This window comes from Plecotus auritus (assembly GCF_963455305.1).
Source record: "Plecotus auritus genome assembly, chromosome: 6".
In the NCBI taxonomy this organism is placed as follows: Eukaryota; Metazoa; Chordata; class Mammalia; order Chiroptera; family Vespertilionidae; genus Plecotus; species Plecotus auritus.
The window spans coordinates 133,291,952-133,304,080 of record NC_137773.1 but is presented as its reverse complement, the minus strand read 5'-3'; the positions used below and the strand labels follow the sequence as shown (position 1 = coordinate 133,304,080).

General features: G+C 36.2%; 1 protein-coding gene across 12 annotated transcripts in view; it reads right to left on the bottom strand.

Annotated features, from left to right (window-relative positions):
• ERC2 (ELKS/RAB6-interacting/CAST family member 2) overlaps positions 1-12,129 on the bottom strand; it is a 909,167-nt gene that overhangs the window by 467,845 nt on the left and 429,193 nt on the right. For 9 of the 12 annotated variants that reach the window (XR_013960983.1, XR_013960984.1, XM_080676097.1 and 6 more), the window contains one exon: positions 8,266-8,301. The exons of the other annotated variants lie outside the window; for them this stretch is intronic. Coding sequence is in view for 7 of the 9 variants with exons in the window: in XM_080676097.1 (XP_080532223.1) it covers positions 8,266-8,301 (36 nt within the window). In the remaining 2 variants the exon portion in view is untranslated. The remainder of the gene's footprint in view (positions 1-8,265; positions 8,302-12,129) is intronic. 12 annotated transcript variants of the gene reach the window in all.

Sequence of the window (12,129 nt, the reverse complement as noted above, 5' to 3'; positions counted from 1 at the left end):
TTGACAAGATATTACATATGCTTTAGAGAAGCTTTGCTGCTAGGCTCACAGAGGAAGCTGCTGGTAACAGGTTTATGAACACATTCCTAATTTTAGTTCCTTGAGAGAAGAAAATGAACCAAGGCTAACTTTCAGCATGGGTGTGAAATTAGATGGGCTGGTAGTCTTTTCAACCCCAAAAGTGGGTATGGTGAGAGGACTCAAGGGATGTTTAGAGGTACAGAAACCCAAGGGGAAAACATGCCTAAATCTAGACCAGTGTTGACCTCATATGGTACTAAAGTTAGATCATGTCATTAAAATGAAACCTACACCAAGTTTACAGCTGGCTGGGTGTCTGTGAGATAATATCTGTGGGTGCTAATGATTCTCCCTTTTAAAAGGAATGGATAACCTCAAAAATACCTTTGAGTTAAATACATCTATCCATCTCTATCAATATCTACTGATTTCTGGGCAAAATAATTTATGTCAAACCACCTTCAATATTGGTGCCAGAATTTTTGGAAGGGTTATTAAATAAAGGTGCAAACTGATAGCATTTAAAACTTCTTTAAGTCAGTAGAAAGCTATAAGAAAGAGTCCCATAGAGATGAGAGAGGAACAGCTGCTGGGTCACCACCAGGGTCTATGCAAACACAAAAGGGAAGAGAGGGGTCCATATGACTGAAGCCTGGTGAGTCCCCAACCCAACCTGAGTGTTGGAGCCAAAAGTCTCGATGGGATTTACAGAAGATACTTCAGACAATCGGCTCTATTCAGCCTGAATCACAGCTTCTTAGAGGATGGGCTGGAATTGTTAACCAGGATAGCATGAGTGTATTATGCTGTGGCCTACAACACGGGGGTGATACTATACTAAATAAACACAGAAGAACTTGAGCTTAGAAAGCCAATGCTTTCTTCAAAGTTGTAAGGCCAGAGCCTTCATCAAAAAGGGCATGAAGAAAGCAGTTATTTGCATTTAGGTAATACTCTTGCCTCTTCACATTGTGGCATGGGTTGTCTAATCTGGAATGGCAGCCCCTGGTGGGGATCTGAAGTAGATAACAGATTTGGACCTAATGTACTTTAGACACTGACAGGGGAAAAATAATAGATCTATTTGAATAAAGCATTACCTGAACAATTCCTACCATGGCATTCTGACCCGTTCAAGGTTTAGAATGAAAATGTACAGTATTTATTTCCCCACTGAATCTGTTGGCTTGAAATTAGCTCCCCCAAAAGGCCCGGGAGCTATTGCCCATTCCATTCTTCTGAGGCATAGCATTTGTCAGGAATCTAGTTCTTGAAAATGCAAATTGGTGTGGCTTTTCCTTCAAGGATCTCAGGATTTATTTATCATAAATATAGCCAAGTACATTATCACTTTCAAAGCTCCCGCCAGTCATTAAAACCAAAGGACTGCCAATGAGCATCTTTTCTAACTGTAGAGATTTTATTTTGCTGAAGACACAGCTCAGTTTAAGAGCAGATCTGGGTACGCAGTTCTGCCTCAGAATATTTCTGGTAACTTCTAGAGCCACTTTCAAGGATTGTATAGAAACAGAGAAAATTCTGGAAAGAACACCTCAGAAATGTCTATATGACATATTAAACCAGTAAGCTTAGAGGGTCCCCCAATTATGTTTCTTGAATTTCCACAAGGAAGGAAATTTCCCCATAAGTGGTAATAACCAAGATACAGGCTGCTGCAGCCTTGGCATGTGGGCGTGAGCTGATTCTGAAAGCTCACATCAAGCACAGAGGAGAAATCTAGTCATGACTTAATAGTAAAACAGGTGGTACATAACAATACCCAGGGGTTCTTTTCATGAAAGAATTTAGAACTATTTCAGGGAATAGGGCAAAACTTCAGATAAATAAATGCTATATCTAAATCAAAGTTAAGAGCAAAAAGTGGCTGAAGCCAAACCAGGGATTAATAGTATCAATACGACAAATTACAAGCTTATTGACACTCCTCATGTATCGTTTGGCCATTGATTATTTTCAATAAAGTTGTAGTTCATCATTCCAAGTGCATGGAAAGGGAAGCATTAACTTTGGTCCAGAAACCTGCTGTGAAACCAGGCAGGGAATATTCAATTATAATATTATATAACATTCTCTCTTTGAAATGAGCCCCAACAATTTTCATAAAAAAATCCTTTCTCTCAAACAAATGATTAGTCCTGACCATAAAGTGCAAGCAGAACAGTAACTTGTGTGTCTTCCCTGCAGTTTATGGGTTGTAGCAATAACTTGCTAAATGTATGCGCTGTGAAAATATGATTCTCAACTGTGGGACCTACAGGGGTTTAGTGTCTGGTAACAGGGCTTTAACACGCTGTTCTTATCCTAACAGTGAAGCAGGGCGTACAAACTACTTTAAACATATTTGATTTCACTCTTCTAAAAGAAATTATAATGTTCACTTAACTCTGAGTTAGGAACAAAATATTACTTTTTTAAATAAAGTTTTAAGGGTTATTATATAACTCTAACATAAATTTTAAATTTTATTTTAAGTCTAATCAGTAGCATATAGCTGAGATTAAATAATACATTTTGGAAACTAGTAACAATGAGTCTTACACTATTTACTTCTATGGAAAAGTATTCTTTCACAAATCCAGCTAAATATACCCAGAATGTTCACAATTTGCACGTTATAACTATTCCTAAAAGACATTTCTTGTTATAGATGGGACAAATAGGATATTTATAAATAAACATAAACAAATGTTCAAAATAATGTTTCTGATGTCACATACACAAAATAAAAAGACTCAACTGTATGCTTAATACTTTTTACACCTTTCAAACAAACAAACAAAAATAATTATTAAGGTAATATCTCTAACTAAGAAATCACTTAAAAATAGCAATATAGAGAACTGAGGTAATTGCCTAGATATCCTAAAACAAAACATGTAACTTCAAATCTTAAGTGTCACTTAAATGTTACTTGAGTTCTTGAGATATTGAAAACCTGGATCAAGTGTGAGGTGTGTGTGTGTGTGTGTGTGTGTGTGTGTGTGTGTACATGCTATGAGTATGTCCTGAATTATCTATCTTGAATAATCTCTTAAGTAGTTGTGATTTGTCAGTCTATGAGTGAATAAACTAAATTTCAAAAACAGACTAAAAATCATAAAAAGAAACTACTGTACTAGACAAAGACTGAAAACATATATAATTTAGCCCAGCATGTTCCTGGGATTACACAGTCCTATAATGACAAATAAATCAGAAAGACTTCACTGAATATTAACAAGATTCCCCCCCCCCACACACACACACACTGGACTGGCAAAATGCTTGATCTTTTTCTTTTAAACCCTTCTGTAAAATGTGAGCCCTGCAAAAGATGCATTTACAGAAGAGACAGGATTTCAATGGCTAGTGACAGGGCAGGGGACTCACATGCATGTGAGCCCTGGCCAGTGACAAGGTTGCCCCAGTGCCTCCAGATCAGTCACTTGCCTGGTAGCAGTGAGGGTATTATACAAAGCATTAAACTTAGGACTGAGAGGTCTAAAGGCTTGTTAAACATTTATAAGAGAATCAGGATACCATCACTGGGCACAATAGCCTCTGGGACTACCTCAAAGAAGTATTCCAGACTGATAAAAAAAAACACACACACATATTATCTGTCTAGAATTAAGAACTAAGGAAAGAAAACAACTCAACTGAAGATAACCTACAGTGTTCATAATAACAAGACAAAACTACTTTGGGAGTAGAGACTGGTAGTTAAGCTACAGAAAGGTTATTATTATAAGAAATAATAAAGATACAAAGGCAAAGTTTTAGATTCCTAAGAAATGGCATTAGAGTATCACTTAGTACAAAGGTTTTTAAAAGTAGGCTTATTGCTACTCTAAGAAAATATTACTCCCATTAAATAAAAATTATCTTATTTAACAAAAACAACTAAGTTATAAATCACCAAATTTGTAGGTGGCCATATTAAAAAGAAATATATAAGAATAAAATTAATTCCATAGGTACCAATAACTGGTTAGAAAATAAAAGGAGAACTATAGCATTCACAGCAGTAACCTAAAAATTATATATATGGAAATGCTTAAGACTATACTTTAAAAGCAATACCACAGACCTATAATAAAAAAATATCAAAACTTTACTATGAAAGATCACTGAAATAAATAAAAGTTGTATTAATTCATGAATGGGGAGAGATAATATTGAAAAGATACCAAACATTCTAAAATTTCTTTATAGGTTGATTAGTATTCAAATTAAAATCACCAATACATGTGCTTTTTAATTGAAAGGTGATCCTAAAGTTTACTTGGAACAATAGAAAATTAAAAGCTAAGAGCATTAAAACAAAACAAGACAAAATGAAAAGCAGAAAGCAATAGGGTGGAATTTGTTTCACTAGATGTTTAAAAATATTATAATGACAAAATAATTAAAATTCTGACCCAACAAGCAATGAACATTGATAAAAATGAACAGAAGTTCAGAATCTAAGATATTTGTCCATATGAAAACTTATTATACAATAAAAGAGTGTCAAGGTCAGAAGATAAAGATTTTTTATTTATTTAATGTCACTGAGATAATTAGTTGATCCATTGAAAAAATATAAAGTTGAAACCTCATCACTCACCATGAATCAAAATAAACTAAAGGTAAGTAAAGGGGTTAAATTTATATAAAAATTAACATTAAATTTTTAAAAATATAACTGAGAATCATTCTTAAAATCAGAAATGACTTCTAAGTATAAAGGCAATGAGGAAATCTAAAAGTGAAACACAGGTCAAAAACCTAAAATACTTCTCTATGTAAAATAAATTAAGTTAAATAAAATCTTATCGCAAATTTAACAAAGGTTCTATTCAAAGCATAGGATAACTCATACGAACTAATGAACAAAACAGTAAACTAAAAAACAAATGCTTAAATGATTTAAAGGAACACTACAGAAAAAAGTACAAATAATGTGTTAAAAATCTCAACCACACTTGTAATTTTAAAAAGGAAAGTAAAAATGAAAAAAAAATGCACATATGCATTTGTCAGAGTTATGTAAAATGATGGTTCTTAGTGTTAGTCGAATGTAGCAGAAAAGGATGTCTTGATTCAGTGCGAGAAGAAATGTTTCTTGGTAGAACTTTTCTAAAATGCAAATAGCAGAAACTATTGGGAGTTTTTTAAAATCACTGGCCAGGAATTTATTCTATGAAAGAACAACAACACAGAAATGTTGGTAAATTAACATGAAAAGATGTTCTGCAGAACATTGTTTATACTGGCAAACACAAACACAAACACACACACACACACACACACACACACACACACACACAGAGAGAGAGAGAGAGAGAGAGAGAGAGAGAGAGAGAGAGAGAGAGAGAGAGAAGGAAAGAAATGACCAACATTTGGTGAATGAGAAAATAGAGTGGAATAAGCATTAAAGTCGTGATTTTGAAGAATAGTGAATAATATGAGAAAATTCTGATATGTTAATAAAAATCCTATATAATAAAGAGGTAATATGCAAATTGACTGTCACTCCAACACACAAGATGGCCGCCCCCATGTGGTCAAAAATGGCCGCCCCCATGTGGACACAAGATGGCCGCCACAAGATGGCTGGCAGGGGAGGGTAGTTGTGGGAGATCAGGCCAGCAGAGGAGGGCAGTTGGGGGTGACCAGGCCTGCAGGGGAGGACAGTTGTGGGGGACCCAGGCCAGTAGGGGAGGGCAGTGGGGGGGGACCAGGCCAGTAGGGGAGGGCAGTTGGGGGGGGGGACCAGGCCTGAAAGGGAAGACAGTTGGGGGTGACCAGGCTGGCAGGGGAGGGCAGTTAGGGGTGACTGGGCCAGCAGGGGAGGGCAGCTGGGGACAATCGGGCTGGCAGGGGAGGGCAGTTAGGGGCAAACAGGCTGGCAGGGGAGCAGTTAGGCATCAATCAGGCTGGCAGGGGAGTGGTTAGGGGGTGATCAGGCTGGCAGGCAGAAGTGGTTAGGGGCAATCAGGCAGGCAGGCAGGCGAGCAGTGGGGAGCCAGCAGTCCTGGATTGTGGGAGGGATGTCTGACTGCCTGTTTAGGCCTGATCCCAGTCGGACCTAAACAAGCAGTTGGACATCCCTCGAGGGATCCCAGAGTGGAGAGGGTGCAGGCTGGGCTGAGGGACACACACCCTCCCTGTGCACTAATTTTGTGCACCAGGCCTCTAGTTAGGATATAAAACTCAATAAACACTTTGAGACAATTTTGTGAAAAGTAATAGAGTATTAGATTTTTTTTTAAATGAAAGGATATAGGGAAGTAGAAAGAAAAGAAAGAAAGAGGGGAAGAAGAAAGAAAGAAGGGAGGGAAGGAGAAGAGAGGAAGGAAAGGAAAAAGGAGAAAAGGTGAAAGGGAGAGAGGAGAGAAGAGAACAATAACATTGAAAAGATGTCTGGGTTGGGAACAAATCAAATGTTCCTAGTGATTATCTGTGTGTAGTGAGATGTCTTGTTATTTTTATTTTTCTCCTATGTCCTTCCATACTTTTGCAAATTCTCCACTGTGACCATATATTATTTTTATAACCAGAAAAACAGTCATTTTTTAAAAGACTATTAAGGATAGGAAATTCATCATGCTGCAGCATCCCTATCAGTCCAAAAAGGAATTGGACCCTGACAATATGTGCAGACAGGGAGTTAAAATAATGAAAGCCTGGCTATATTCCCAGGATGCCAAAACAATGGGTGAGCTTAATTAACTCGGGGAGAGAAAAGTCAGTCAATGACTTTTGAATTAGTCACCTAAAGGACTTAAAAGTTCACTTTTGCATCCTGGGGACCCATCACTGGGGTGAAAGAAAGGCAAAGTCCAGTAAGTGCCACGTCATCAACATTTCTGGAAATGGTCTAAAAGTCCACAGAGCTATTTCTTTGGCCCAACCTACCCCACCAGGGGATGGTGAACTCTTACCCTGCTCCTGTTAAATCTGGGCTCCTACAGAGACAAAGCCCTCCCCATGTTTCTAGTACACCCCCAAAATGTGACATACTTAGGTTTTCTTACTATCCTTAACTAGTCGAATGGCACAATTTCTGTGGGATTCCTTTGTATAACTTTTAAATGATCTAAAGAAAACACTCATTTTTCCCAGGGTCAGTTTTCAGGCTTCAAGATATTCCAGTTTTATTTGTCTTTCCTCACCTCCACCCTGTCTTGAGCCTGCATATTAAAACTTCCATTCAAATGTTTAGGGACGGAAATGTGGATGTTTTTTGCTGCTCCGCTAAAAGTTGTATTTGGGCAAAGAGGTTAATAAAGATGCCCCAACAGGGCATGAGGAATTCAGTTTGCAAAAATAAAAGAGTGGAGGGTGGAGCCTGAATCTGATTAAAGACACCCAGCATCCTGGGTGTCATGTCTTGGTTTCTGGAGCAGCGGCTTAACAAAGCGTGGTGGGCTGAGGTGTTCCCTTTATCCATCCCACCCCTTTTCCTTGTGATGGGCATTTATAAATAGGAGGCCATTGGAATGCGTGATGGCACAGATCACATCTGCCAAATGACAAAGTCTGGTCACCTTCAGGTAATATGTCTCCCAGTAAGCAACTTGAGCTGACAAAGCAAGAAAAGCCCTTCTTTAAACTACGTTAAAGAAACAAACTGCTTCACATAAATGCATCCCTGTCATTAGGATAAAAGAAATCAGTGATGGCATCTTGACCATTTTACACATATTTTTACTAGTCACCTGTTTTTGTACCATTAAGCCATAATCAGAACTATTACTATCTGCTGTTATTAGGAGGCTATGTTTTAGTTTGTCCTCAGACAAATGACACGTTTTTAACTCTTACAAAACCCACAATAATGTTAGGCATTTGCCAATCTCAAAGAGCATAGCCCTATGTTTAGATCTAAACCTATTTTAACTTCTATCGTTTGAATGTAGCACACATTGACTTGTTTGCTACATGAGTATGCATTTAAGGATCTAAGAAAGAATTCCTTGAACCTAGATCTGCAGCTGACCTCTGCTTTTCTATAGCCTTGGCTTGAAGAAGGTAATACCAAAGCTGGCAACATTTCCCTGAATTCTTAGTTTTTAAATTTCACACTCAAAAGAAATGGCAGTGGACTATGCACAGGTCATTTCTTCTGACAAAACGGAAATGGGAAGAGACTCATAAATATTTTCCAAACCTCCCCAGAATGGCACACTGTGACATGTGATCAATGGATCCTCATGCTTTGATATGTTACAGCAGGAACTTTCAGAAATGACTTACTGGGTTGTACATCTGATTGAACAACTGCTCAGCTTGCTACATTGCAAAGTTGGGGAGGCATTGAAGCACAGACAGGGAAAGAAGGAAAGATCCAGAAAAACAGCATTAGCTCAACAAATTCAGTGCATTTGCACAGACAAACTGGTCGTTAAAAAAGAAGAAATTTCAGTTTCTAAACATTCCACAGTGAAAGTGAGAGGCTCTGGGGAAATAGAAATGTTGACTTTGGCTCCTAGAAAAGAATAGCTGGAATAAGAAATTTAAGGTTTGTGTTACTTTCCCTTTCTCAAGTTAAATAACCCATGAAATAAAGAAAGCTGTCCACTTTTGATGATACATGAAGTGCTGGCCTCTAGCAATGAATCAGGAGAAGTACTTTTGGCCAAGCTTGCAATTTATTACCTGAACTTCAAAGATGGTAATAATAAAAGATTAATTAAATCTTATCATTGAATTTATAGCTCTTCTTTTATATTAACACAAGCCTGAATTTTCTATTCAGTCTAACTTTAGAAAAACATAGATCAGCAAACAGCAGGTTAGCAATAGCAAAATATCAGTAAGCAAGACTTTACAGGATTAAGAGTAAATGGGAGAAGTAAAAATTTCAGTCAGCAGGAAGAATGGAGGGAACCAAAATACAGCATTACCCATTGTTCATTACCAACTTCTACTGTTAGTTTGTAATTAATAAAAAATATCATTTTCAGTGACTATCCTACTATAATCCAAGTGTTTAAGAATTTGCAGTGCTCTCCTGTCTATGTTGTGTAGAGTGGTCAATGTTTGCAGACTTACGTGTACAAGACATTATTTTAAATAGTACTGTCAAGTTCTATTTCTCAAATACCTGCATCATTAACTTGGGGACCAACAGCAAGGTGCAGAAGGTAAAATACTGTAGGAAATTTTTACTTTGCTTTACACTAAGACATGTGCCTTTGAAGAGCCTGAATTTTTTTGTTTCTTCAACTTTAATAAAGTAAATGATAACTTTACCATGGTTAAAAAAATACCCTCCTCAGAAATTAACAAAAAGTGCAAATAATAACATTTCATATTGCTATTGCTTCTCAATTGATTTCTAGTCATCTAAGGTAAATTTGCTTCCACATATCGAACACCAATTACTCTTTTGAAAGACAAATCAATCCATGTGTCCCTTACCAGTTCTTCTCCATTCCTAGGTGTCTATTTAAGATAAATGAATGCACTAGTTTATAAAGCACACACATAACTAGTAGTTATGCATTACTTGGTTAGTACCATTTTATCAGCCTATCAGTAGAGATTTCCTCACATGAGAACATTTGATTGCATTGTTTTTAAGACCTGGGATGGAATGTGTAAGAAATAGTTCCTTTTCTGCCTGTAACCATTTTTCATCACAAAGTATTTAATTAACACAGTACAGTAAAGGGTTAAAAGCAACTATGTATGTGGAATGTTTTCCACAAACTTTTATATAATCATTCACTTTACTAATTTCAAGAATTGTTTATAAGACAAAAAAAAACAAATTTAAATCACCATTTGGATTCCATTGTCACTGGCAGACAAAGTTTCTGTTCAGCTAAACACATCTACATTGTGTAGATTTTTATGGCAAAAATACCTGGACACTCACAAATCGTGAGCAAAATTCCATTGGGAATTCATGGTTTATTTATGACATAATAAAACTATTATGTTTTCAGCTTTCATTTAGTAACCCTTTATATTTTATTCACAAGTCACATACCCTTTTATTTAAAGGGAGGCCCAGACACTCCTTAAGCTTTTATAGCTGCTTATTTTTCCATGAGTAAATGATGTGTTTATATGTATATTCACATACTGTTGGCTTATATTTTCAAATATTTCATGTAGATCTCAATTCTTTTTTAAGGTGATGGGTACTTGAGGTTTTTACGGAACTATTTATTAGCAGAAATTAAAGACTACTAGAAAAAGTATTTTAAACATTTGAATTTAGTTGATGCCAGAGAGCCAAAAATAACAAAATAGCATCTGCAGATTATGTATGAAAATATTTAAATTATAATTAACTTATTTAATCTCACTATACTATGCATTTAGGAGATACTATAAGCAAGGATTATTTATATACTTAGAAATAAGTTATAGTTTCATAAATAAAGTAAGTCCTTTAGAGCAAGACAACCATATTTGCTACTTTAATTCTAGTGATGTGGCAGAATATTAAAATATTGTCAGGAATAATGCTAAAATGTTTACAGAACTTGATTTGTGAATTTCAGTATATGGCGTCTTCCTGTGTGTTAAAGGAAACCACATGCTCAAAAAGTCTAACCATAGCTATGTTGAAAGAAACAAAATTGAATTGCATAGATGCTGATTTATTAAACTAGTCAAGTCATATATACATGGAAATCATAAGCATCAATATGTGAACCTCTCCCTTTTAATTCATTACTAGAGGATTTCAAATCTCATAGATGACTTACACTAAATGGGAGGGGGTCTAGAGAAATAATCTGCAGAAATAATGTATGGCGTGCCCTCATCTCCATAATGGCTCCTCAGAGTTGATGAAGGTGAGATAACATGAAGGACCATCAAAGAGAGCCAATGACATCCCCTCTTTCACAGAGTTATCTTAGAGCCTGCTTTATGATCACAAAACAGCTCGGTAAATAAAAAGTACATTTCTTGGTATGCATGTGCATGTATAACATATTACAGAACACATGTATATATGTGTCAAGAATGTATATTTACACCCACTGCATGAATAGCCAAGTCAATCTCCACTTAAACACCCTCAAATGGGCAATTTAAATTCTTCTATTTATTGTTCAAGATTTCTGCTTAACTGGAAATTGCTTGGAAAAAAAAAAGTGAGATGCTGAGTAGATTGGGAAACAGATTTTGCAATATAGAGATTTTCTTGCTGTTTTGTTACAAGGGGATTTGATCTGTATATTTATCTTTTCTATATTGGTAAGGAGACTTTTTATTAGTAAGAAATTTCTCATGACAATTTCCTAAAATTCCATGGTAAAGTGAACATTGTGTAATCAATCACATTTCAGTTACATATTGCATCATACAAAATAGTCTATTAAATTTTAAGATATCCAGAATAATTTCTCCACAGATATATAATGCTTTCACATCCCTATCATCCATATCATAGTTTCATAACTTCAGCAAATAAATCCCCATCCAATGCGCTGTGAATTATACATAGTCAAATTTTTATATGCTTTGTTTCATTTTTTTAAGATTCTTCTCATCTCCTTTGAGTAAGTCTATATGTTGTCAAAGGGAAACAAAATGCTTAAACTCATAATGTTATGAGTTTGTGAACAATGAATGCAGACGCACCAAACAACACAGGGAAAGAGTCAAAGGCACGATGCATGACTGGGAATGTGCTCCACAGAAATGTCCAGCCCAGGGAAAACATGTGAACGCTGCAATATAAAGACCCTGCATTCTTTCCCAAAGCCTCACATAAAACAAGCTTCCTCAGAAAGCAGGGCCAGTTTAGGTCAAATAGAAATAGTCATCCCACAGATAGTCCAGGGACTTGACTATTTTGGTGAACTTCTACAAATTTAATGTTGTCAGGTAAACTTTGCAAAGTTCCAAAAGAAAAAGTGACCTATTTCTAAAAGTAGTAAAAGTTTATCAAAGTATAACCGGGCCCCTGGATTCTTTGGTGGTTGCAAATATTTCCATTTATCTCTTTTGGTAGTTGAGATTTGCCCAGAGAGTAATGGCTGGCTTTTATATTTTGTTTTTACTTCCACTACTATTTTCATGTATTTTTCATTTTTTTTTTCAGACAGGAAACCTAAGATAATTTTTCAGGTTCACAGACAGATTTGATGCAGA